The sequence below is a fragment of the Papilio polytes genome, unplaced genomic scaffold (assembly GCF_000836215.1).
Source record: "Papilio polytes unplaced genomic scaffold, Ppol_1.0 DF824493.1, whole genome shotgun sequence".
In the NCBI taxonomy this organism is placed as follows: domain Eukaryota; kingdom Metazoa; phylum Arthropoda; class Insecta; order Lepidoptera; family Papilionidae; genus Papilio; species Papilio polytes.
The window spans coordinates 1,048,024-1,074,865 of record NW_013524711.1 but is presented as its reverse complement, the minus strand read 5'-3'; the positions used below and the strand labels follow the sequence as shown (position 1 = coordinate 1,074,865).

General features: G+C 35.0%; 1 protein-coding gene across 1 annotated transcript; it reads right to left on the bottom strand.

Moving 5' to 3' along the window:
- Positions 1-52: 52 nt before the first annotated feature.
- Positions 53-23,342, bottom strand: LOC106104310 (GTP-binding protein 2-like). The gene is made up of 19 exons (XM_013284354.1): positions 22,968-23,342; positions 19,655-19,775; positions 18,738-18,884; positions 17,156-17,579; positions 16,177-16,309; positions 15,518-15,730; positions 14,738-14,831; positions 13,836-13,951; positions 13,111-13,275; positions 11,772-11,951; positions 10,220-10,332; positions 9,599-9,722; positions 8,361-8,472; positions 7,049-7,266; positions 6,195-6,346; positions 4,777-4,894; positions 3,397-3,492; positions 2,265-2,392; positions 53-535 (listed from the first exon to the last, which is right to left on the bottom strand). Exons 2-19 carry the CDS (start codon positions 19,767-19,769, stop codon positions 487-489), a joined length of 2,697 nt encoding a protein of 898 aa, XP_013139808.1. The 5' UTR covers positions 19,770-19,775; positions 22,968-23,342; the 3' UTR covers positions 53-486.
- Positions 23,343-26,842: the final 3,500 nt, after the last annotated feature.

The window sequence follows — 26,842 nt, the reverse complement described above, 5'->3', positions numbered from 1 at the left end:
GGTAACTCTAAAAACTAGAAGGCGCTCTTTCAAAGTCAAAAAACCGTCACAATTTCCTTGTAAGTCTATATTTTTATTTAGTTACAATAAACATTAATAGCATCATACAGACAGATATTTTCACTATACATAGATATTTTTCATAACAAAAAAAAAAACGAAAAAAACACACTATTTAGTTAAAACACTAATTTCTTGCGTCATAGCTTGCATTGTAATACTATTTCTTAATATTTTAACCTATAGATTTATAATTTATGGAGTTTACAAATTTATTTAATAAATCAAATCTATTTTGAGGCAAAAAAGACCTTCGGAGGCTCAATTTTATGCCCCGGATTATTTATAGATTATACATCTATATTTTGGGTGTGTATCAAATAAATTTATATTAGTTTCCTCTATTTTTTTAATATATTATTATTGCAAATAATTTTAGAAACAGTTGCATTTCTGTGATTTTTTCCCCATTATATATTCGCAGATTCAAGTCGATGGCAGATATGGAAATAGTTGCGTAATACGTCCGATGGCTCTGAAAATTAGAAAAAAAAAATTAAAAAGGTGACATTTCACACAGATATATTTAAATTTGGATCCTGTTGGTTATAGTCAATCGTCTGTATCCATACTATTTTAAGTAAGAATTGTATTTTTCTATGTATTGAAATAACTCAAATACTGAACCGATTTTAAAAAACTCTTTCGCCATTAAACAGCTACGTTATCAGTGAGTAACATAGGCTGTATTTTCATATTTTTTTTATTTCACGCAGGCGAAGTCGCGAACAACTAGTGAGTCAATGTAATTAAATGAATTGCCAATAGATTTATTTAAATAAAAAGATGGAACTGTTTATATTATAGTCAAATCTATACTATTATAAAAAAAGCGTAAACACCCACTTCTTTGTTGCCTAAGATGTCAGCAATTACAACATATTTTTGAATAATTCTTCTTTTAATAAAAAGCCCTATACTTACGTCACGCTTTAGGCTATATATTTTCACGCCATTAATCTTAGGGGGTAAATATTTTGAATAAAAGCCCCAATGTGGGAAAGAGACCATAAGTTGCTGCCAACATTAAGGAAGCAAGGTTTGCCATGGTTTGACATAGTCATGTCATTTTGACATTTGCAATTCATAATTTGACATATGTAAGCAATAACATAAAGTTTTAATAAAAAATGCATAGAAATGCGAATGATGCCGCACGGGAACAGCTAGTGTTTTATAACTATTATTATGTAAATACAAACACACTAAATGACATTAAACATGACAACATAGTACCTTCCAAAGAAGTTACCGGTGACAAAATGTAGTTAATGTCTAGTCTATACATTTTTTATTTTCATCTTTTACCTTAGGTTCTTAAACCTTTAGGTTTGTTGCACCTTGTACATTCTCAGTGGGTAGTTTACATTTTTTCTGCGACAGATACGCCTTACACGTTGCTATACAAACTAGAGACTTACAGTTTGTCTAAATAAGATAAATTAGTTTGACAAATAATGCATATGAAGTAACGAATTAAATTTGTATGAAGGCAAATGCACTACTTAATAGACAGGTATCGTAGTGACGAAACACGCAGCGAACAATTATGAACTATCGATATTTGGTTTAAATAAAATTATTTTCTTATTAACTAATTTAGATGACAATTCTAGTATTGATTATAGTGTAGAGAATTTAGCGATGACAGAAATAATAGCGAAATCCAATTCGATTATGTACGGCTGTAGTAGTAATAAACATTTATTTACTCTCATTATTTGTATTGGTTTTGCAAGTCATTATTAATTTGAGAAAACAGTGTTTTTATAATTCATAAGTTATAACTACGAATCTGTCTATTTCAACTTCTATGAGTAAAAATCGAAAATCGATAAGATGACTGATTTTATACAACCCATCCCTACTAAATTGTCGAATGAATTGTCAAACTAATCATCTTATTTAGACAAAGTATAAAATAATTTGTGTTCAATGTGTTTAGAACTTGACTTGTAATCTACAGGTTTTCATATGTACATAATTTACCCGACGTTCTTACGGTGAAGAAAAACATCCTGATGCCTGCACATATCGACGAAGAAATTCAAAGATATGTGTGAAGTCAACCCGCAGTGCAGCGCGGTTGACTATGGCCTAGTCACCCCTCATTAGGGTAGGCTCCGAGCCCCTCGGTGGGGACGTAGTGAGCTGGTGACGTGACGTGGATTGTTTAGATGAGGAGCATTGCGCTGATGGTGTACCTGGTGCCGAGTCCTGCGGTGAAGAGCATGCGGCGGCCCTTCACCAGGTACTCGGGGCAGCGCGCGAAGCGGAACACGACGGGCGCGCTCTCGCCCGCGCGCAGCTCGCCGTTGCCGCACATTATACCCTGAAAACGAATTATATTATCATATATCATTATTTACTTACTAGCTTCCGTCCGCGTTAAATTAAAAAAAAAACATACAGACGAAGTGAATACCTCCTTCTTTTGGGATGTCGGTCAAAAAGTAGTCGTGTTCTTTTAGAATATCCTCTACAACTATGCCAAATTTAATTGAGATCGGTTCAGCAGTTTAGACTACAAACTCTAACAAACATCCATCCATCGTAACTTATTAGTAATATTAGACAACTTATTTAATTGATACTGTCGCTTTAAACTCATAGTAATACTTCTCGCCAGACTTAGGATGCGCGCCAAATCTATCCATACTTCTAGTGACATTGACAGCTGTCAGCTAGGGAAGTGACGTTTATGCCGATAATATAGAGTTGCGCCAATACAATAGCACGGTACTAATTTTGTTCCTAACAGTAATATTATAAATGTGAAAGTTTAGATGAGGGGTATGAATGGATGGATGGATGTTTGTTAAGAGTTTGTAGCCTAAACTGCTGAACGGATCTCTATGAAATTTTGCATACATGTAGAGGATTGTTTGAAAGAACGCATAGGCTATTTGGTTTTGTTTTTTTTTATTACCACGCTGACGGAGTCGCGGGCGAAATATAGTATTTGTATAAAATACAACGTATTATATATAAAACTAACTATTCATCGCCATGAAAATATAAAAACTTAATCATATTGTTTACATTTGTCAAATTCTCAATTGCAAATGTCAAAATTACCGTTACAATAATAATATTGTTTCCTTAATGTTGGCAGCTTGTCGTTTATGGTCCCATTCCCACATGAAGGTTGTGTTCCAATTTATTTACCCTCAAACTTTAATAGCCTTAAAAAAAATAGCATAAAGCGTGTAAGTGTAGGGTTTTTAATTAAAAAAAAAATAAAAAAAAAATACTGTGATTGCTGACATCCTGCGTCACAAAGTAATGTTTACGCTTTATTATATTAATATAAGAAATTAGTGTTAGTATATTTACCTCAATAATGGCTGTCTGTCGTACATTGCCGACGTGCACGGAGCATTGAAAGCCGGGGGATATCGCAGTGGAGTGTCGCAGCACGTGGACTGTCGCCTGAAATATTATTTTATATACATATTAGCTACTAGCTGTTCCCATGCGACTTCATCCGCATGAAATTATAAAAATTTCATTTTATTGTTTACATTTGTCAAATAATCAATTACAAATGTCAAAATAACATGACATGACAAACCTTGGCAATCTTGCTTCCTTGATGTTGGAAGCAACTTATGGTCTCTTTTCCACATTAGGGTTTTTATCCTTAATATTTACCCCTAAGTTTAATTGTGTTAAAATATATAGCCTAAAGCGTGACGTAAGTGTAGGGCTTTTTATTTAAAATAGAGTTATTCGAAAAAATGCTGTAATTGCTGACATCTTAGGCAACAAAGAAGTGTGTGTTTACGCTTTATTATAATAGTATAGATTAGCTATTTCCCGCAACGACCGCGTGAAATAAAATAAAGAAGTAAATATCCTATGTGTTCGAGACTATCCTCTACATGTATTAAAATCATCGAGATCCAAGCAGTTTAGGATACAAACATACATATAAACTTTCACATTTATAATATAATATTAGTACGAAAGTGGGATATTGGTCAAGTCAAAAAAATAAATATAGTGAGAAGTAAAATAAACCAGCTGTAGTCCGAACTATCATACTAATATTATAAATGCGAAAGTTTAGATGGATGTTTGTTAGAGTTTGTAGCCTAAACTGCTGAAGGGATTTCGATGAAATTTGGTATAGATGTAGAGGATAGTCTGGAAGAACACATGGACTACTCACTTTCTTTAATTCTTTAATTACTCGCGAACGGAGTCGCGGGCGACAGCTAGTATTAAAAATAATAAGATATGTTCTTCCGGACTAAATTCTACATCCAACATCCATACAAACTTTCACACTTATAATGTTAGTAAGAAGTAAGATATGACCAAAACATTATCTTTGTTCTTCAAAGCAATGGCAGTTTAGATGGTTCTTTACTAATTATAAAGAGAAAGGATTGGATTTTTGTACGTATTGTAATAACTTAAAAACTACTGGGCAGATTAAAAAAAAATCACCTTTATAAAGATGTCAGTAACATAAGCTATGATTTTTAATTCAACGCGGACGAAGTCGCGAGCAACTACTAGTAATCCATAAATGGAGTTCATACAAGACTAATTTAGATGTTATTTTCCTATTATTTTGCCTTTTAAATGACAACACCAAGAAATTAACCCTAAGAAGCATCCGAAGACCTTTTTATGCCTCACTTTTATGCCCCGTATAGGTTATCTATAATAATTTTTTTTTTCTAGTAAGTAAATATTTTTAATTACCTGGAAATACAGGCATCCTCTCGGGTCGTTAGGATCTTCTAGAGGGAGCTCGTCACCGCACACGCATCTCACATCCACGTTCTGGTTTGTTTCTATCTTCTCACCGTCACTTTCAGACCTATAAATATACCACAAATTATTTAAACTTCACTATAACGTTATCCATACCTCCATATAACGTGAAAATTATCTATACTTCTATACTATTATAATAAAGCGTAAACACACACTTCTTTGGTTGCGTAAGATGTCAGCAATTACACCATATTTTTGAATAATTCTTTTTGTAATAACAAGCCCTACACTTACGTCACGCTTTAGGATATATATTTTAACGCTATTAAACTTAGGGGGTAAATATTTTGGATAAAAACCCTAATGTGGGAAAGAGACCATAAGTTGCTGCCAACATCAAGGAAGCAAGATTGTCATCATGTCATGTCATTTTGACATTTGTAATTTGACAAATGTAAACAATAAAATAAAATTTTCCTAATTCGCACGGGAACAGCTAGTGTAGTATAAAGGAGGATTTCTATAAAGCCATCAACCGCGTTATAGGGGATTTACTGAATAATCTATACTAACAAAAAAAAAACTCGACTGATTGAGACTCGAATAAAAATAATTAGCGCCATATAATATTACATTTAAAAACAAATATTAACAAAAGTAAATTAATTTAATAATTTGTAGACTGTATTTTGAAGAAAAAAAAAATACTATAACCAGATCTGGGGTTTACAATATAGCGAGTTTGTTTGATCAAAACTTGAAAAAATTACATTTAATGGGTTGACGTAAAAATGTTTGAGAATCCCTGGAAATTGATATATCTCTACTAATATTATAAACTAGCTTTCGCCCGCGACTCCGTCCGCGCGGAATTAAAAAAAATGCAAGTATGTATTCTTCCAGACTATCCTACATCTATGATAAATTTCAGAGATACGTTCAGTAGTTTAGGCTACAAACTAACAAACATCCATCTAAACTTTCGCATTTATAATATTAGTGTAGGATAAGGAGGTTAGATATGTTTTCTTTTTAATTGATTTCGAATTTGATATTTTGACATTGGTTTTTAAAATTAGTTTGGAATAAGAGAAGAAAAATAAACATACAGACGAATTGAGTACCTCCTTCTTTTGGGGAGTCGGTTAAAAAGAATAACGAGGAGGATGAAGATGTGTTTTGGAAAAAGTGTGTAGATATTAAAAAACAGTAAATAACGAGCTTATTTAAAAAAAAAATATATGTTTGTTATAGTTTTTAGCCTAAACTGCTGAATAGATTTCGATGAAATTTGGTATAGATGTAGAGGATAGTCTGGAGGAAGACATAGGCTACTTCCATTTTTTTTTAATTTCACGCGGAGGGTATCGCGGGCGAAAGTAAGTTACACTATTAATACTTGCCTATAAATATTCCCTTCTTCTATATTATCTCTTGCTTTAGCGAGAGAATTTTCCACATTAGCAATATCTTGTAACAAATTCTTGTTTTTCCTGCGCACGTTTTTACGATTCTTCGTATCGTTTGATTGTGAATTATGCAGTACTTTTGGTATCTGGAAAAAAAATACAATTTAGATTATCTCCTGTGCATATTAAAAAAACATTATTTCAATGTACTTTTCTAAAACTTTCAAAATTTAAATATACAAATGACAATTATGGATTTTGCTAACAAATACCGTTACCACTGTAACTTTGTTTCTTTGTTGGCTTGTATTTTTGTCCCTTTTAAGCATTACAAATTTCTTTTGCAATTTATTCACCCTCTAAACTATAGTCTGGCGTACAGTAGCCACTTTGAGACAAAGGACAAGTTTTTGAGATTTTGAGCACGTGCCTGAAAGAATTGACACTTGTCTACTGTTTGTAGTTTTTTTTTTTTATAGAGGGAAAAATTCTTTACACGTGTCTAAGATAGTGGGCACGTCTTTGAGACAATGGGCCTGCCCCTGTTTGAGACAATTTGAGACAATAGGCACGTGTCGACTGACAAGTCTCTGAGACAGGGAGCACGCGTCCGAGAGAATAGGCATGTGTCTGAGACAAAGTGCACGTGTCTGAGCCTGCCTGGTGTCTGAGAAAGGGATTACGGGTCTCGATAGTGGGCTCGTCTTTATGACAGTGGGCACGTGTCCGAGAGAATAGGGACGTGTCTGAAACAGTAAAAACGTCTATGAGACAATAGGCACTTGTCTGAGACAATTTGAGACAATAGGCACTTGTCTGCGACAATGGGCACGTGTCAGTGTACTGACCCCGCTGGCGCAGCGCGTGCAGGTGCCGAAGGTGGGCCTGCGGCGCGGCGCGGCGTAGCCCGGCGGCGGGGTGAGCAGCACCATGCCTTGGCGCAGCGCGGGTGCTCCGCCCAGGCCCAGGCTGGCGCTCTGCCCCGCGCGCACGCCGCCGCACGGCACGCGGTTCCGGTAGATACTCCGCACTGATGTCGGCACGAACTCACCGTTCTCTAATGGACCTGCGGGTATAAGTTATTAACGTCAAGGGCGGCATGTTTTTTTTTAATTCCTACATATCTATATTTAAACATATAATAAAATTGGAGTGTCTGAATTAAAGTAATGACGTCAAGGGCGCTAATTTTTTTATATATTATCTATAAAAAGGAAGAGGAAGACCGAAGAAAGTATGGATTGATTGTGTGAAAGAGGATATGCTTAAGAAGGTGGATTCAGATATGGCTGATGAAGATGTATGGAAGAGCAGCACTCTGCCGACCGTCTATAAGGGATAAGGGCAAGCTGATGACACACTTCTTTGTTGCCTAAGATGTCAGCAATTAGAGCATATTTTTGAACATTTCTTTTTTAAATAAAAAGCCCTACACTTACGTCACGCTTTAGGCTATACATTTTCACGCCATTAAACTTAGGGGGGTAAATATTTTGGATAAAAACCTAATGTGGGAAAGAGACCATAAATTGCTGCCAACGTTATGTTACGTCATGTCATTTTGACATTTGCGATTGATTTTATAATTCCATGCGGATGAAGCCGCATAGGAACAGCTAGTCTATACATATAATAAAATTGCAGTGTCTGTTTGTAATATCAAAAGAAAAATTCCACATTTCGAGTAGATGATGTATTTGCGTTGCTGATAACGAAAATCGTATTTAAAATATTTGTCTGTCTGTCTGTTTGCAAGGCGCATTTGTTCCGGATAATCTCCGAAACGTCTGGGCCAATTTCGACCAGACTTTCACAGGAGGGTAGCTGACATAGACGGGAATATTATAGGCTCCTTTTTTTTTTAATTCCACACTATTAAAATGGCATAGTGGATGGTCCAAATTTGCTCAAACGAAGTTTTCGTACAAATAAATAAATATTAAATCATTTTAAGGACATTTTTTTATTAGTTATTTTATAATTTGTTTTAAAAGACGATTATCTTCCTCCTTATCCTACTCCAGTAGTGACGCAACAGGTTTTTGTCCTCCATAACACTATCATACGTCATCTCAGTCACTCCCTTCATCATGTCACCTTTCACACAATACATCCATCTCTTTCTACCTCTACCTCTAATATTTTAAAAGGCGATATTACCTATAATAAGGTTATCTCCCTCATACAGCTGTCCCCTGGCGAGGAGTCCCCCGACAACCGGACCACTGTCTCCTACATGGAAGATCTCGTCGATTTGAAATTCACACGGCTCCTGCAATATTACACAAATCTACATTTTTTATACCCTACTAGCTGTTGCTCGCGACATCGCCCGCGTGAAATTGAAATATAGCCTATATTACTCACAGATAAATTACCTTTCTAATGGTGAAAGAATTTTTAAAATCGGCCCAGTAGTTTTTGAGTGAATCAAATACATACAAAAATAGACACAGACGCTAAGATGTTAAAGCGGGCACTACCACAGACAGTGGTAGTGCCCGCTTTAACATCTTAGCAGTGCAGGGCCGGCACGCCCCCAGTAATACCACGACCACACAGAAGACAGACGTGAAATGGAACCAATGCCGTGTCTCGTCTGATGAGTGTGGTGCCGGAGGCCTAATTTAAGTCCCATTCTCTTTACCACCCTTTCCTTATGAGAGGATGGGAACGGGAAGTGGATTCGACGATGGAGTAGATGCATAGGAAGAGGAAATATCCTCTTTATGTGCGTCTCCTCCTCCGTCGGATAAGAGTAGGCGACGCATCTGCAATTGCAGATGTCTATGGGCAGCGGTCGTTTCGCCATTTTGGCGGATTCAGGTGGCCGCTTGCTTGTTTGCCATCTTATGTTATAAAAAAAAATACAAAGTTTTCCTCTTTATATTATTAAGTATTGAAAACGGCAATGTTACAAATCCTTTTTTTATATCATAAGGTGACAAACGAGGAAGCAGCCACATAAATCCGCCAAACTGGTGAAGCGACTGCCCATAGACATCCGCAGTAGCGGATGCGTTGTCTACCTTTAATAGACGGAGGAGACGCACATAAAGAGGAAATTTCCCCTTCCTATGCGTCTCTTGCACCGTCAATCCACGTTCCCTTTCAGTATACAATGGGGTTAAATTGTATACAATGCGGTAAGATATGTATACAATGCGGTTAAATAGTATACAATGCGATAAGACTAGTATACAATGCGATAAGACTACTATACAATGCGGTTAAATAGTATACAATGCGATAAGACTAGTATACAATGCGGTTAAATTGTATACAATGCGGTGAGGTTTGTATTCAATGCGGTTAAATAGTATACAATGCGATAAGACTAGTATAGAATACGGTTATATTGTACACAATGCAGTTAAATACAAACGGGGTGTACTGACATCATCCTGCGGCGGCTGCACCTCGGGCAGCGGCGGCTGCAGCGCCAGCAGGTAGGCGTGCAGCGCGTTCAGCCCCGCGCCGCGCACGCAGCTCACCGGGAACACCGCCACGCGCTCCACCGCACTGGAATAACACATTATAGTTTGTCTAAATAAGATAATCTTAACAGTGGTAGTGCCCGCATAACATCTTAGCACTGCATGGCCGGCACGCCCACAGTAATACCACGACCACACACAAGACAGGCGTGAAGTGGAAGCAATTCCGTGTTTCGTGTGATGAGTGTGGTGCCGGAGGTCTAATTTTAGTCCCTTTCCCTTTCCACCCTTTTCATAAGAGGAAAGGATGGAAAGGAAAAGTGGATTTGACGGTGGAGGATACGTGGTGATGAAGAAATTTCCTCTTTATATGCGTCTCCTCCTCCGTCATTGAAGGGTAGGCAGCGCATCTGCAATTGCGGATGTTTATGTGCAACGGTCGCTTTCCATTTTAGTGGATTCAGGTGGCCGCTTGCTTATTTGTCACCTTATATTATAAAAAAAAAACCTTAATTTTTTTTTAATATTTGTAATCTTTTGTTAATTCACTAACTACTAGGCCGATTCATCACGAAAACTCACCCATCATCTTTCTTCTCTTCGTCATCAGAACACTTATCTATAGAGTCGAGTATGGAGTGCTGCGGCGCGACGCAGCTGCGAGCCATGTTCTCGTCAGTTATCAACACTGCCTTCTGCCGAAATAACATGTATAATTATAAAATACATAATCATCATCATCACCAGCTCACTATACGTCCCCACTGAGGGCGGAGCCTACCCTAAGTAAGGATGACTAGGCCATAGTCAACCACGCTGTACTGCGGGTTGGTTGACTTCACACATATCTTTGAATTCCTTCGCCGATATGTGCTGCATCACGATGTTTTCCTTCACCGTAAGAACGTCGGGTAAATTATGTACATATGAAAATTCGAAAAATCGAAAATCACAGGTACAGCGGGATTTAAACCCAAGACCTGTAGATTACAAGTCAAGTGCTTAAACCACTGAGCCACCGACGCTGCTTTACATGCAACTATATTTATATAAAATAGATGAAACTGCATATTCATTAGATGAGCACAGATTATACAGAAATATGGAATTACCAGTAAATGCCATACTTTAAGACATTAAAAAAATACAGACGAGAATAAACAAAATTTCCACCGGTACTTTCTCCGACAGGTACTATATCAGTTGTCAAGTTTAGTGCCGTGTATTGACGTGAAATAAAACATTTAACTAAATTATAATAAACTCCATCTTTATCATAAAATAAATTAAACAGTGTTACAAATTAAAATATAAACATTTAATAATATCTATTGGTAATTAATTTAAATACAATTAATTAAATTGACATGTAGTTGTGAGGATTTAACAACATATAGTGAGATTATGTGAACTATGTCTCCTCTATACAATATTGAATATCTTTGTAATTCAACAAAATGGCTAACAAAGTCGTTTTATATTCAATAATGTAGGCGCCTATGTCACCTTCATATGGATCCCTAATGATCGACTACGGACATCACTAGCAACAGAGACACACGGACATCCCTATTGTACATTCATTCGCTCTCTTGCACTTAGTCTGTCGATCTGTCCAATTCAATCATTGTTAATACAACCAAAATGTAACAAATACATCATTACATTCATATATAATTAGAGGCATACACAAATAAAAATAAATATAAACATAATTCAAAGAAAAATAAATTGTATAATCATACAAATAAGATGTATTATTTACCATGTAACAAAACAAGATGTATACATGTTGGAGTTTTTATATGTTTGTATACTGGCAGGCAACACTGTACACACAGATGATGGTTTTTAATATTAGAATAATATATTTTAAATTATAAAGAATTGTATATTTGATGTTTTATACATTTTGGCTTCATATCTCGACACGTACCAAGAAACATAGTAGGACTTATAGAATTGACTTTGTATATATGATTTTGATATTATAAATATAATGATGATTAACTAGATGAAGAAAGTGTTTCAATAGCCCCACACCTCCAGAGCCTCGGACGGAGAAAAGTAACCGTCCAACAATACATAATACAAAAAATAAGATGTATAATTGAAAATAAAATGTATACAATACCTTTTTAACTGTATTCTCTCGTTCTGGAGCCAGCAGGTCCTGCAGGCGCTGCAGCAGCGGCCGCACATTGGCGGGGCAGAGCTCGCACTTGCTGATGACAGCAAAGAACGGCAGCTCTAACGCCGTCAGTAGCGCGATGTGCTCTTCTGTGATACGAGTGATGCCAGCGGTTGCTGATATCTGAATATGTCATCATCATCATCACCAGCTCACTATACGTCCCCACTGAGGGGGGAGTATACCCTAAGTTAGGTTACTAGACCATAGTCAACCACGCTAAATGTGTCACTAGTATTTTAAATGCATATCTATTCTATTGTTTTATTATTAAACTACGAGCTGTTGCCCGCGACTTCGTCCGCGTGGTATTAGAAAACATAGGAACTATATAAATTACAAAAAGCTACGTATCCCGGGAACCCGACATTTCTCGGGGATGAAGCTTATCCCATGTGTACTACAGACTTTGTTTTATATCTGTGACAAATATCAATAAGATATGTTGAACCGTTGCAGAATGATCGAGTAAACATTAAAAAACTAAATTATAAATAAATCAATAAAGTAGGCGCGCGTAGTAAATTAACGAATCCCACGGGAACCGTAACTATTCCCGGGATAAAAAGTAGCTTATGTGTTCTTCTAGACTATGCTCTAAACCTGTGCCAAATTTCGTGGAGTTCCATTTAGCAGTTTAGGCTACAAACTCTAACAAACATCCATCCATCTAAACTTTCGCTATTTATAACATTAGTAAGATTAAACGATTGCTCGAGAAAATGCACGGCGTATATTCAATGAACACAAGAGAAGAGGAAGTTACAAAAAGTGTTGCCACTAAAAACGTTATGGTTGCGTTCTTAACTATTTCAAACAACTATTATAATAAAGCGTAATCACAGTTCTTTGTTGCCTAAGATGTAATCAATTATAGCATATTTTTGAATAATTTTCTTTTTAATAAAAAGCCCTAAAATTGCGTCACGCTTTAGGCTACATATTTTAACGCCATTAAACTTTGGGGGTACAAATTTTGGATATAAACCCTAATGTAGGAAAGAGACCATAAGTTGCTGCCAACATAGAGAAGCAAGATTGCCAAGGTTTGTCATGTCATGTCATTTTGACATTTGCAATTGATAATTTGACAAATGTAAACAATACAATAAATTTTTCACGATTTCATGCGGCTGAAGCCGCACGGGAAAAACTAGTTATTTATAATAGCCGAAACCAAAAACAAAAGCTAATTTAAACGTCATTGAATAAAAAAATTAGTATTTTTCAAAAGTCAACATCGTGTTCTAAGTTGAGTCCAACGCCATCTATCGACACTGACCACAATCATGGCGTAGTGCGGCGAGTACCCGCTGAGGCCGTGCAGCGTCGTGCGCTGGTACTTCGTGTGCCCCGCCAGGTCCAGGAACGACACCAGCTTGGCACTCCTCTCTCCTATACGCTCCGCCGTCATCAACTCTGAACATCCATAGTTCACTACATTACCCTGGAAAAAAAAAATTAATAAAACATATACCTTAATGACCAATTCACACTTATCCAGCACAGTACAATTTTAATTTTTATTAGACACGAACGGAGTCGCGGGCAAGAGCTAGTAGGCTATATTTATTAACATCACATCATCATCACCAGCTCACTATAGGTCCCCATCGAGGGGCTCGGAGCCTACCCTAAGTATGGGATGACTAGGCCATAGTCAACCACGCTGCACTGCGGGTTGACTTCACACATATCTTTTGAATTCCTTCGCCGATATGTGCTGCATCACGATGTTTTCCTTCACCGTAAGAACGTCGGGTAAATTATGTACATACAAAAATTCAAAAATACGAAAATACGTAAATCACATTGGTACAGCGGGATTCGAACCCAAGACCTATAGATTACAAGTCAAGTGCTTAAACCACTGAGCCACCGACGCATGTATATACTCGTAGTATATTTATATTTATTTATGCAGAAAAGCATAAATAAATACAAATATGCTATTATACATGTTATTTGGATGGTCCTTCGAGCCGGATATTTCTATTTTTTACTCACCTGAGCATCAAATCCTAGTATTTCATGACTCAGAGACGAAGTACGACCACTTTTAACTTCGTGCAAATGCCGGAACATGTTCAGACGCGCGCTGCCGCGGCCATTGTCCAATTCACCTGAAAAACAGTTTAAAATAACATTAAATTTCATACTTCTCCTTATATCGTTTGATAGGGGTAATCATACTAATATTATAAATCCGAATGTTTAGATGGATGTTTGTTAGAGTTTGTAGCCTAAACTGCTGAACGGATTTGGATGAAATTTGTCATAGATATAGATCACAGTGTGGGTCTTCCAGGCTACCTACTTTTGTTTTATTTTCAATATCACGCGGACGCAGTTGTGGGCAAATGCTAGTTATCTAAAAAATTAAAAACTGAAGAGCGTCAGTGATTCAGAGGTTTGAGCAGTTGACTTGTAATCTACAGGTCCTGGGTTCGAAACCTGCTGTACCAATGTGATTTTCGAATTGGATATGTACAATTTACCCGACGTTCTTACGGTTTAGAAAAACATATCTGCACATATCTGTGAAGAAATTCAAGATATGTGTGAAGTGCAGTGCAGTGGCCAACTTAGGCCAACCCCCTAAGTGGGGATTTATATTAAGATGTAACGATGATATAGGAAATAAATCTCTTTTCATGATAATCCCGCGAGATATCTACCTTAAGCTGAATAGAATTAAATAGTTGGGAGGGATGAATCGTATGTTACAAGGAGAACGTTAGTTATGAGTGAGGTACATCAGTAAAGGTAGACGTAAAAAGAGATGGATGTATTTTGTGGAAGGTGAACAAGAAGGGAGTGATGACTGAGATGTATGATAGATGTGGGGGACAAAACCCTGATGCGCCGACTCCAGGGGAGTAGGATAAGGAGGATGATGATCTACCTACCTTGAGTTAGTACACCTATAAGAGTCGATTTCCCTGCTTCGTTGGCTCCCATCACAGCTATCCTCAGCTCCACGCTCTGCTGAGTGTCAGCCAACTGGAGCAAAACAGTACAATTGCAAAAGGCCGAGAAATCTTGCTTGCGGCGAAATCTGCCCAGCCGTTTTGGAGATTACCTGGAATAAACGCGGCTTGCGGACAGACAGACAGACAAAATTTTTTAAAATGCGATTTTCGTTATCAGCAATACACCATCTTCTCGAAATCTGGATTTTTCCTTTTCATATTACAAACAGACAGTCCAACTTAATTATATGTATAGACGACTGATAATCTTTAAGTTAAAAAACAAAAAAGAGCATATCACGAAAACAAAATATCATTTTGTTTTTTTTTTTATTATTCCTAATTACTAAAAAACACGATAAAGGGGACACTATTGGTCAAAATGAATAGATTTTTTACTTTTTGACCTCGAGAAGCAATGAGATACATACTTTGTTATTTTTTACATCGAAGTGACATCTGAGCGTATGTTATGAATGGAATAAGACGATTGACGTCACGTGTCTCATGACAACTCTGGTCGCTTTTTAGTCGCTCGAAAACGGTCGTAATTTTATTTTATTATTTTTAGCTCAATGGTTGAATATTTTCGCGTCAATTTTTTTCTGGTTATTTTATAACAAGTAGAATCCTTTAAAAAAAGACGAAAAACAAGCATATTCCCTATTATACATTTTTAAATTTGATTTAAAAAAATCTTTAAAGCACTTAACTCACCTTTCGTATATATACTTCAGCGACCGCCCTATGCGGTGCGAGACGGCGTGCCCGAGCGGCGACAGGCGCAGCGCCTAGTGCGGCGGCCATACGGCGTAGCGCACGTAGGCTGGCTCGTAGCGCACGCGCTCGTAGCCCCCGTAGCGCGCCGCAGTCACGCACGCCCACTACGTAGACCGCACTACCCCCGCCAGACCGTAGCCGCCATTTCAACTAACAATCAAACCACTATTAAGGGAAATCGAATAATTATTCCCAACCGTCACCCCGCTCTGTCCCCATTTGAGAATAAAGTTTCATCCGTCCCTACTTTTGCGACGAGGACGGTTGGAACTTATTTTATATCATAACGTTTCCATCTGTCACCTTATTGGTGATTAGTGGGACGGATGAAACTTTTTATTTTCAAGTGTGGACAGAGCGGGGTGACCGTTGGGAATAATCAATATCGAAATAGGCAATATACATGACTCCAAATTGGACGATTTCTTTTGGAAACCAAAGAATAATACTTGATTTTTGAGATCATCCTTGTTTAGACGAATTATAAAAAAAAAAAACTTAGAAACCGTCATACTAATATTATAGGCAATTTCTTTTTATTCCATGCGGACGGAATCGCGGGCAAAAGCTAGTTTAAAATCAGCTTATACATATACCTGTGTGACTAAATGTTGGAATCTTCTCTCGCAGGGCTCAACTAACTGCAGTTTGTACTCGACATTACCAAAGCGGGGCTCCGGAGGTAAACTGCCATAGCATTCCTCACCAGAGTCTTCAGAATCGGTAGTTCTAGAAAAAAACAAAAAACACACTCTAGAACTCGAAAACATCGCTATTATTTATATGGAAAAAAATACGCGCGATAAAACATAGCTTACATACAATTGAAAAAGGTAATAAACAAATTTGGTCCTTCGAGTCGGATAAGTTAATGAAATTAACTATATTACATCTAAAAATTATAGTTAGTTACTGTTTTAATAGTAAAAGTTTTAAGTATAGTGTGTCGGTGGCTCAGGGTTTTGGGCACTTGACTTATAATCTGCAGGTCATAGGTTCGAATCCCGCTTTTTTTCACAAGTACATAATTTACCCGACTTTCTTATGGTGAAGGAAAACATTGTGATGAACATATCGGCAAAGAAATTCAAAGATATGACTGAAGTCAACCCGCAGTGCAGCTTGCTTGACTATGGCCTAGTCATCCTAACTTAGGTTAGACTCCGAGCCCCTTAATCTGGACGTATATATGTACAGAATTTAGTATTTCCCAAGCCTATTATCTATACTTCTATACTATTATAATAAAGTGTAAAAACACACTTCTTTGTTGCCTAAGATGTCAGTAATTAGAGCATTATTTGAATAATTATTTTTTTAATAAAAAGCCCTACACTTTTGTCACGCTTTAGACTATATATTTTAACGCCATCAAACTTAGGTGGTAAAATTTTGGATAAAAACCCTAATGTGGGAAAGAGACCATAAGTTGCTGCCAACATCAAGGAAGCAAGGTTGTCATCATGTCATGTCATTTTGACATTTGTAATTTGAAAAATGTAAACAAAAAAATAAAATTTTCATAATTTCATACGAATGAAGTCGCACGGGAACAGCTAGTATTTAAATACTCACGTATCATCATCAAAATAATCTTCCATATCATCAGAGCTGTAGAAGAAATCATTTTCCAAATAATCATCATTAAAGTCTCCGGCTAAATACATTTCATCTTTCAAACCGACTTTCTCTAATTTCTCTATAACATTATGGTACACAGCTCTGTCTAAATATCCACTTTTATCTTTATCCAATAATTCTTCTTCAATATCTTTCCTTCTATTCTTTCTGTCTTTTCCAAGGTCATTGACGTTTTTTCCAACATTTTCATCATGCATTTTAGGTACCGGTGATAGATTATTCCAATTTTTATTATCTTCAACCTCTTCTGTATTTATCCAAGCTGGAGTAACGATATCCTTAGTCGGTGATACTTTGTTCTTTTTCCTTCTATATTTTCTACAAGAATTACGTCGTTTTGGTTTATCCGTTTTTGTATCTGAAAATCAAGACAGTAGGAATTATTAAAGAAAACAATTAGACACATTTAACCCTTAAATGCACGATTTTTTTTTAAATACCATAAATTGAAACGGGTAGTGAATTGAACATAGATTAAGGAAACACAAAGATTTTATTTTTTTTTCAATTTAGTTTGCAAATGCAACATCATGCATTTAAGGGTTAAATACATAGAAGAGATGGTAAAAAAAAAATACTGATACTTTCTTTGAAAAGTACAGTTAGGGAAATTGTCGGTGTTTGAACAAAAAAAACTACAATCGTTACATTTTGTAACATTTAAATACTATTTAATGCAACATATTGGCAATTAATTTAAATACAACTAGCTGTTGCTCCCGACTACGAGTGTTATTAAAAAATAATTAAAAACATAGCCTATGTCACTCACAGATAAATTACCTTTCTATGTGTGAAAGAATTTTTAAAATCGGCCCAGTAGTTTTTGAGTTATTTTAATACAAAAATACAAATCTTTTCTCTTTATAATATTAGTATAGATAGTAAAAAATAATTACGATAGCGTTAGTGATGATTATGTGAAAAAAAAATCAAGTTAAGTCAACTATACCTCCTCCATATATTTTATACTCTTTGGAAACAATGCAAGATAAGCAGTTTATTAAATTCAATTTATTTCATGCATTTATAAATTGTAAATTCTGATCTTAAGTCTTTGGGCAGTAAAAGGGATGGATGAAAGGAGACTACATGTGGCAGAAATGAGAATGTTAAGATGGATGGTAACACGAATGGATAGAATACGAAGTGAGTATATTAGAGGAAGTCGGAGAGTAGCCCCAGTGGTAGAGTAGGTAAGGAGTAAAAGGTTAGCATGGGGGCATGTTATAAGGGATGAATCGCATGTAACAAGGAGAATGTTAGTTATGAGTGTGGGGTACACCGGCAAAGGTGGACATAGAAAGAGATGTATTGTGTGAAAGGTGATATAAGGAAGGGACTGATGACTGAGATGACGTATGATAGAGTTATTTGGAGAACAAAAACCTGTTGCACCGCTATGGGAGTAGGATAAGGTTGATGATAATGATGATGATGACGATGATGATGATGATGACGATGAAGAGTCTTTGAACATTTTATAGAGAGTAAATGATCTTTAAAAAGAACTTACCATCGTCTTTCTTAACTTCCATATAGTTCTCAATGTAGCTACAATCTTTGACTAGAAAATCAGTACTAAGGTCTGGCTCGCAGAGGAAAGATGATTCCTCTGGCTGGGTCTCTTGTTTAGGCTGTGACCTTCTACCTTTCCTCCTACCTGGAAGATGAATAAAAAAAAACATTATTTTTTATTGAAGTAATTGTTATACTATTAACTGTTGCTAGTGACTTAATACAAGTGAAAATTGAAAAAAAAAATATAGACTATGTTACCAGGAGACAGTGATGACGTAGCTTTTTAACAGTGAAAGAATTTTTCAAATCGACCCAGTAGTTTTTGAGTTATTTCGATACATACAAAATACAAATCATTCCTCTCTATAATTAGTATCGACTAGCTGTTTCTCGCGACTTTGCCCGCGTGATATTAAAAATTATAATCTATGATACTTACAGATAAATTGTCTTTCTTATGATGAAATAATTTTCAAAATTGGACTAGTAGTTTTTGAGTTATTCTAATACATAGCGTCGATAGCTCAATGGTTTAAGCACTTGACTTGTAATCTACAAGTCTTGGGTTCGAATCCCGCTGTACCAATGTGATTTTCGATTTTTCGAATTTTCGTATGTACATAATTTACCCGACGTTCTTACGGTGAAGGAAAACATCATGATGCAACCTGCACATATCGGCGAAGAAATTCAAAGATATGTGTGAAGTCAACCAACCCGCATTTAGCCAGTGTGGTTAATAATGGCCAAGTCATACTTACTTAGAGTACGCTCCGAGCCTCTCGGTGGGGACTTATAGTGAGTTGGTGATGATGATGATGATGATACAAAAATACAAATATTTCCCCTTCATAATATTAGTATAGAAGTATATATTAGTAAAGGTCTCTTTCCACTCGCTCTGATATTTACCTTTCGGTGCATCTGGGTTCTTTTTCGTATCCGCGTCTGATTTCTGTCGCTTCTTATTAGATTGCTTTGCCTGTCCACCCTCTGACGGGTCGAACAGACTGAAGAATGAGTCCATTATTATCTGAAATATAGAAAAGAATGTGTTAAAGAGGACATGCTAGAGAAGGCAGTGAATTCAGATATTCGGCTGAGAGAAATGTATGTAAGATTATGTACTGTGCCCACACACCTCCACTGCCTCTTGGTTTCGGGCATAATTTTATTTTAGTTGTCTACACTAATATTATAAAGTGGAAAGATTTGTATTTTTGTATATAATTAATAAAACTATTTATAGTTTCTAATAATCTTTGCAATTAAAAACACATTCTCGTGAGTAGATATCTATTTTTACCGCAGTCACTTGTTTATATTAAACGGGTGAACAACCCAGTCAGTATTTTTATTACGTTATCAAATATGCGTAGGAGATATTTACGAATCTAATGTCACAAAAATAAACCAGACATTGTCAAGGTTCAACACACACGTGTACGTACAGTCGAGGTAATGAGGTGTCCCATTTACAGAATATTATGTTGTCCCTTGTAAGAGGACAAGATCAAACTTACAAATAAGTAGATAAGCGCGAATAGCCTAGTGGTTTGAGGTATGGTCTACCAATCTTAGAGTCGAGGGTTCGAATCCCGCCATTTAACTATTGTCTTGAACCATATCCTAGCACAAGCCGAGAGCTTAGTTGAAATTATTAAAGAAAATATTAGGAAATTAAAGAAAATATAACGTAGAGGATAGTCTGTAAGAACACATAGGCTACTCACTTTTGTTTTTTAATTCCACGCGGACTGAGTCGCGGGCAAAAGCTAGTAATAAATACAAATTAGCCGCTTGTTCAAGATCTTTTATCTTGCTTATTGTTCCTTGTCTTAATGAATTGAAACAGTTATGTATTTTGAACACCGCCATATTCCCTAACTGTACTTAAGGATGGATTCACGCAACAAATATCGATCGTTAGTTTATTATTATTTTTTGTATTAGACCATACAGTTTGTTAACTTTTTACTTTGAGATTTTATTAACAACAGTTAATATAAAAAAAAAACAATACAATAAAAAGTAACGAAATAAATCCTTGAAAATAGAAAACCTCCCTTATTTTAGCTGTTATGTCTATATTGTACAATTATTATTACTTTGATGTCGGTGTCAGCCGAGGTATGCAGTGATATTTCTACATAAGGCTGCTACATTTTTACCATAAAAATTGATAATTGAAAGTATAGTAACGTTTAAGTAACGAATCTACATTGACTGAAACCGACTTCAAAGTAATAATAATTGTACAATATAGACATAATAGCTACAATAAGGGAGGTTTAATATTTTCAAGGAATTATTTCGTTACTTTTTAGAGAATTTTTTTTGAATTTTATATTGGTCAAACCGTTTTCAGTACAATTAATTTTTCGCACGCATATTTAGTCATTCGATAACAATAACATTTACGTCATTTATCACGCGTGTACGATAAATGTAACGTTTACACTTATTTTCAAGGTTAAGCAAGGTTACGTATTTCCAAATGAACACAAGAAAACCATATTAAATCAAATCTATATTATATATCTCTCTGTAAAAGTTTATAATAAACAACTCGGAATACATAAATTCCTACACATTTCTGTTACGACCTTGGCAACATATCAAAGTGTACATAACACAACGCTGTCAGATTCGGCGGGAAATTTTTGGCGCGCGATGCGATGTTTTTAAAAAAACAAACAGACAAATGGTAGTGTTTGGATTCTGCCAGAAGTCTAAACTTAGATTTTTAATAATAATAGCTTTAGCAATTATTTTAAACTTTTTTTAAGCATTTAATAAACAGTTTCTTTACATATTTAGGTAAAATTAGTTTGTGCTTACAGCTAATTACGCTAACTTAATTAATATTTGATTTTCCTTGATACTGATGCAATAATTTTACAAGCTTATGACACAAACTATATCTTTATTGGACTATAACTTTTGCATGCAACTTTGTCTGCATGATATTAAAAAAACTAGTAATATACATAGTCTATGACACTTAGTAATAATGTTGTTTTCTAATAGTATAAGAATCTTTGAAATTGTTTCAGTAGTTTTAGAATTTACCTGAAACAAACATACAAATCTTTCCTCTTTAGCATAACAGTATAGAAGTTTATTTTAGTAGTAGTAATAATATACAATGTAATTAATGTATACTATAATCAAGTTACTGCCACAAATGAGGTTTTATTTCGAATTCTTGTGTTATTTTAAAATTAAATGATCTCTCGTTAAACATGGAGTTTGATAAACAAATGAGGGTATACAGACAGTAAAACACTTCACACAAAAAACTGTGTTGATAAATGAAACATAAAAAAGTTGTTTTAAGACAACTACATAACAGTAGTTTTTTTTTTCAAACGGAATAAAAAAGAAAATGATTTGACTATGACCTTGCATTATTTCAGTTTTTTACATAACACTTTAATGCCTATTGCTGTGTCACTTAATCTGTGTTAAATTGAAAAATAATAAAAAAATATAGCCTATGTTACTCACTGATAACAATGCTTTTTAATGGTGAAAGAATTTATGAAACCGGTTCAATAGTTTTTAAGTTATTTTAATACATACAAAAATACAAATATTTCCCCTTTATAATATTAGTAATGTTTTATAACTATATTTACAGTATATAGCTATTTCTATTAATATTTTAAGTTATATTATATTTAGTCAAGTGATAATAGCCATTAGGTAGATAGCCAGCCTTTATTGGACAGAGGATAGGATGATCAGAAAGAGGATGTTGTCCCTTCCTTGCCAAATCCTTTCATCTGTTTCATATAAGAAAATGGAGTGAAGAGAAACACATAAGGATATGTTCTCTGGCATATACATAGTGGCATAGCTTATTTTGAGTTTAATTTGAGTAATTATATGTCATTTATTCTCATTTATAAAAATGATATCTACATTGCCTACTAAGAAAAAATATAAATTTGACAAAATTAGAAAGTTTCTTTGTTCTAATATCGGAAAAATTCTCTAAATAACATATCGTTTTATCAAACACATAAATAAATTATTGTTTATCAAACAAACGTTATCAGAATCAATAATTATATTGATTTGAAATCTAAAAAGGCGCGTATTTCGACAAAGGTATAAAACCCGCGTAAGTCCAAGAAATAAAAAAAAAACAAATTAACTTTTTAATTTCAAATAAATGTATAGATTAAAAATGATTTATTTATAGAATGAAAGCACTTACCTGATCCAAACAGCTGTTTCGTTAGGTTCAAGGTAACATTGAAACACCACTCACTGTTGCCAAGTCCGCATTCAAAGTGATTGTGAGTCAACAAAAGTACGATACAAACAGAATACGGCCAAAATAATTACAAATGTGACGCAAAGATTACGAAAATATTGCAACTGTACAAACAATGAAATAGTAGTACAGTGACTAGCGGTTACGCACAATTATCACATAAGAATCTAATTAGTAATTAAAATTGTAACTTATTATTTATTAAAATGCTATAATAGTGTTCATAAAGTTTGCGACATATTACGCCAAGTTGAATCACAAATACATTTTGTATTTTCCGAATTCTGACGAAATGTTTTGACAGTTTAATGGTTCCGAGAAATCAATTTTTGATGTTTTGTTACCCAACCAAAAACTTTTATTTTCTTTACAAATTAAGTGATTAAGGGTTCTCTTTTCAAACAGATGTTAAAACTATAGTTTTTCAAAGTTAACTTTGGATCATCACACTTGTTCTTTTTATGCGTTTTTCTTAACTATACAAACATTTAAAGTTTTATTTTTAAAACTGGTGATTATTTCAGAACGAAATGACATTGTCTATGTTGTTTCTTTGACGTTTGTCAATTTGTCAATGTTGATCAGATTTGATTTTCTGTTTATAATTTTTAAATAACAAGGAATTTAAAAAGATTGTATACCAACAATTGCAATAAATGAAACTGTAATTGAAAGAAACTGAACGTTGGGAAGAAGTAAAAACACAGTATCTTCATGAAACAGCCATTGGCAAAAATAAATCAATACCTCCTACTAATGAAAAGTTCTAAATTTACGTCTGTATAATATAATATACCTTATATTTAAAACGAATAACATTAAATTGGGATTACAACATGAGCTATAATCGTTCACTTCAATAGAAAGATGATACACCATAACATCGTAACAGAAATAATCTCGGAGTACCTTTCTTTTTATTTGCAGTTTTATAACAATGGTACAGGTTGACTTGTGAATTAAAAAATGAAAATAACTAAACTAAAGAAAGTAAACAAAATTCAATATGAATTTAAATGCAATATATGTTCAAAGGTAAGATTCTGAAAATGTACTTATATTTGTATTTTATTATAAAAAAGTTCTTTGTATCTTGTCCATATTGTGTAGCCATTATTAGCCATAGGCAGGATTATTTTCTAGTTTTTCTGTGATTACATAATAAAAGACATGCATAATCGCAAGATTTTTAATCTTACTGATTATAATTTTGTAGACTAAGACTGCGCAAACATTTGACTAAATAATCGAACAACTGTTTAGTCTCGCTTTGATTCCTATCTTACTAATATTATAAATGCGAAAGTTTAGATGGATTGATGGATGTTTGTTAGCGTTTGTAGCCTAAACGGCTGACCGTATCTCCATGAAATTTGGCACAGGTTTAGAGCATAGTCTGGAAGAACACAGAGGCTACTTTTTATCCCTAGAATAGTTATGGTTCCAGTGGGATTCATTAATTTAGTATTTTAATGCTTACTCGATCATTCTGCAACGGTTCAACATATCTTATTGAAATTTTGCACAGATTTAAACAAAGTCTGGAGAAACATGGGATAAGCTTCATCTCCGAGAAATGTCCGGTTCCCGGGATACATACCTTTTTGTAATTTATATAGTTTGTATGTTTTCTAATACCACGCGTACGAAGTCGCTGGCAACAGATTATTTTTAGTTGTGGAACTAAACAGTTGAATTGGCTGCAAAACAATAGACAATCGCATAACAGTTATGTGATTGTTTAGTTAAAGGTGTGGGCCTCTTCTAAGTAAGTTATTTACATGAAATATGTCTTAAAGATACTCTCTTATAAGAAACAAAGTTAGCAAAGCCTTTAATCCAGAAGAAAATTAAATCTTGTAGTCAGTATATATTTTTAATTCATTAATTTACGAGGTGTAGCAGAAGACTGTCTGTGCAGTGTTAAAAAGAAACTGTGTTTGCTTTAAGAACCTGGTATTTGAAAGTGATTGTTACTGGTTATTGTCACCAATATTCACATATTCAGACATTTAATATCTGAGACAAATTTCAACAATATATATTATCAAGTAAACTTGTAAAAATAGGATTAAAGTATCCCATTGGAATCATGGATCCTCGGTGGCTCAGTGGTTTAAACACTTGACTTGTAATCTACAGGTATTGGGTTCGAATCTCACCATGTACCAGTGTCATTTTCGATTTTTCGAATTTTCGTATGTACATAATTTACCCGACGTTCTTACGGTGAAGGAAAACATCGTGATGCCTGCACATATCGACGAAGAAATTCAAAGATATGTGAAGTCAACCAACCCGCACTTTCACATTTATGATATTAGTTATTATTTTTTTCAGATATTCTTGGATAAATCATTACTTCAGCAACATAAGAAAATACACAACAAAGCAATTTACAATTGCCAATTGTGTTCATATTCCGGAAAGACTGTCAAATCTCTGAGCAGTCATGTAAAGAAGGTTCATACAGAACCGACCATACCTTGTGAGATATGCGGAAAGAAGTTCCACTTTCAATGTAAATTGAAACAGCATTTATTAGTGCATTCAGGTAAATACATTTACTAGTTAACACCTACTCAATCCGGGCAAATTAAAAAAAATAGTAAGGAGCCTATATGTTCTTCCAGACTATCCTCTACATCTATGATAAATTTCATTGAGATCCGTTCAGCAGTTTAGGCTACAAACTAAACATCTATCTAAACTTTCGTATTTATATTATTAGTAATATAACTACTAGCTTTCCTCATTTGCTTATACACATGACTGTACCATAAAAAAATAAAATGTAAATATCACAATTCAAATGCTCATATGACAAAAAATACCTACGAAATTCCATTACCATGGAAATCTTCCTGTGCTGTCCAGAAATAGGCTCTTCATTAATAGTTCCTAAATATTAGTAACTAGCTGTTCCCGTGCGGCTTCATCCGCTTCGAATTAATAAAAAATATTTTTTTGTTTACATTTGTCAAATTATCAATTGCAAATGTCAAAATACCAATACCCTTACTATGGCAATCTTGTTTCTTGATATTGGCAGCTGTTATCGTATGGTCTCTTTCCCACATTAGGGTTTTCATCCAAAATATTTACCCCCTCGGTTTATTGGCGTGTAAATATATAGCCAAAAGCGTGCCGTAAGTGTAGGGATTTTTATTAAAAAAAGAATTATTCAAAAATATGGTGTAATTGCTGACTTCTTAGGCAACAAAGAAGTGTGTGTTTATGCTTTATTATAATAGTATAGATTGAAACCATAGCCTATGTTACTTTTAACGTGAATCAAATACAAATCTGTCCTCTTTATAATATTAGTATAGATGTCATCAACTTGCCCTTGTCGCTATTAAGTGTCGGCACAGTGCTGATTCCATACATCTCTATCAGCCATATCTGAATCCACTCCTTTAAGCATATCTTTCACACAATCCATACATACATTTGGTCTTCTACATTTCTCATCCATATATATCCAAATGAGTATATTAGAGGAAGTTTGAGAGTAGCCCCAGTGGTTGAGAAAATAAGGAGTAAAAGGTTAGAGTCGTATGGGCATTATGAGGAGGGATGAATCGCATGTAACAAGAAGGATGTTAGTTATGAATGTAGAGGTACATCGGTAGAGGTAGACGTAGAAAGAGATGGATGGATTGCGTGAAATGTGACATGATCAAGGAGGGAGTGATGACTGAGATGACGTATGATAGAATGCTTTGGAGGACGAAAACCCGGTGCGCCGACACTACGGGAGTAGGATAAGGCAGAGGAGATGATGATGATTTCTCATCCACATTCAATCTTAC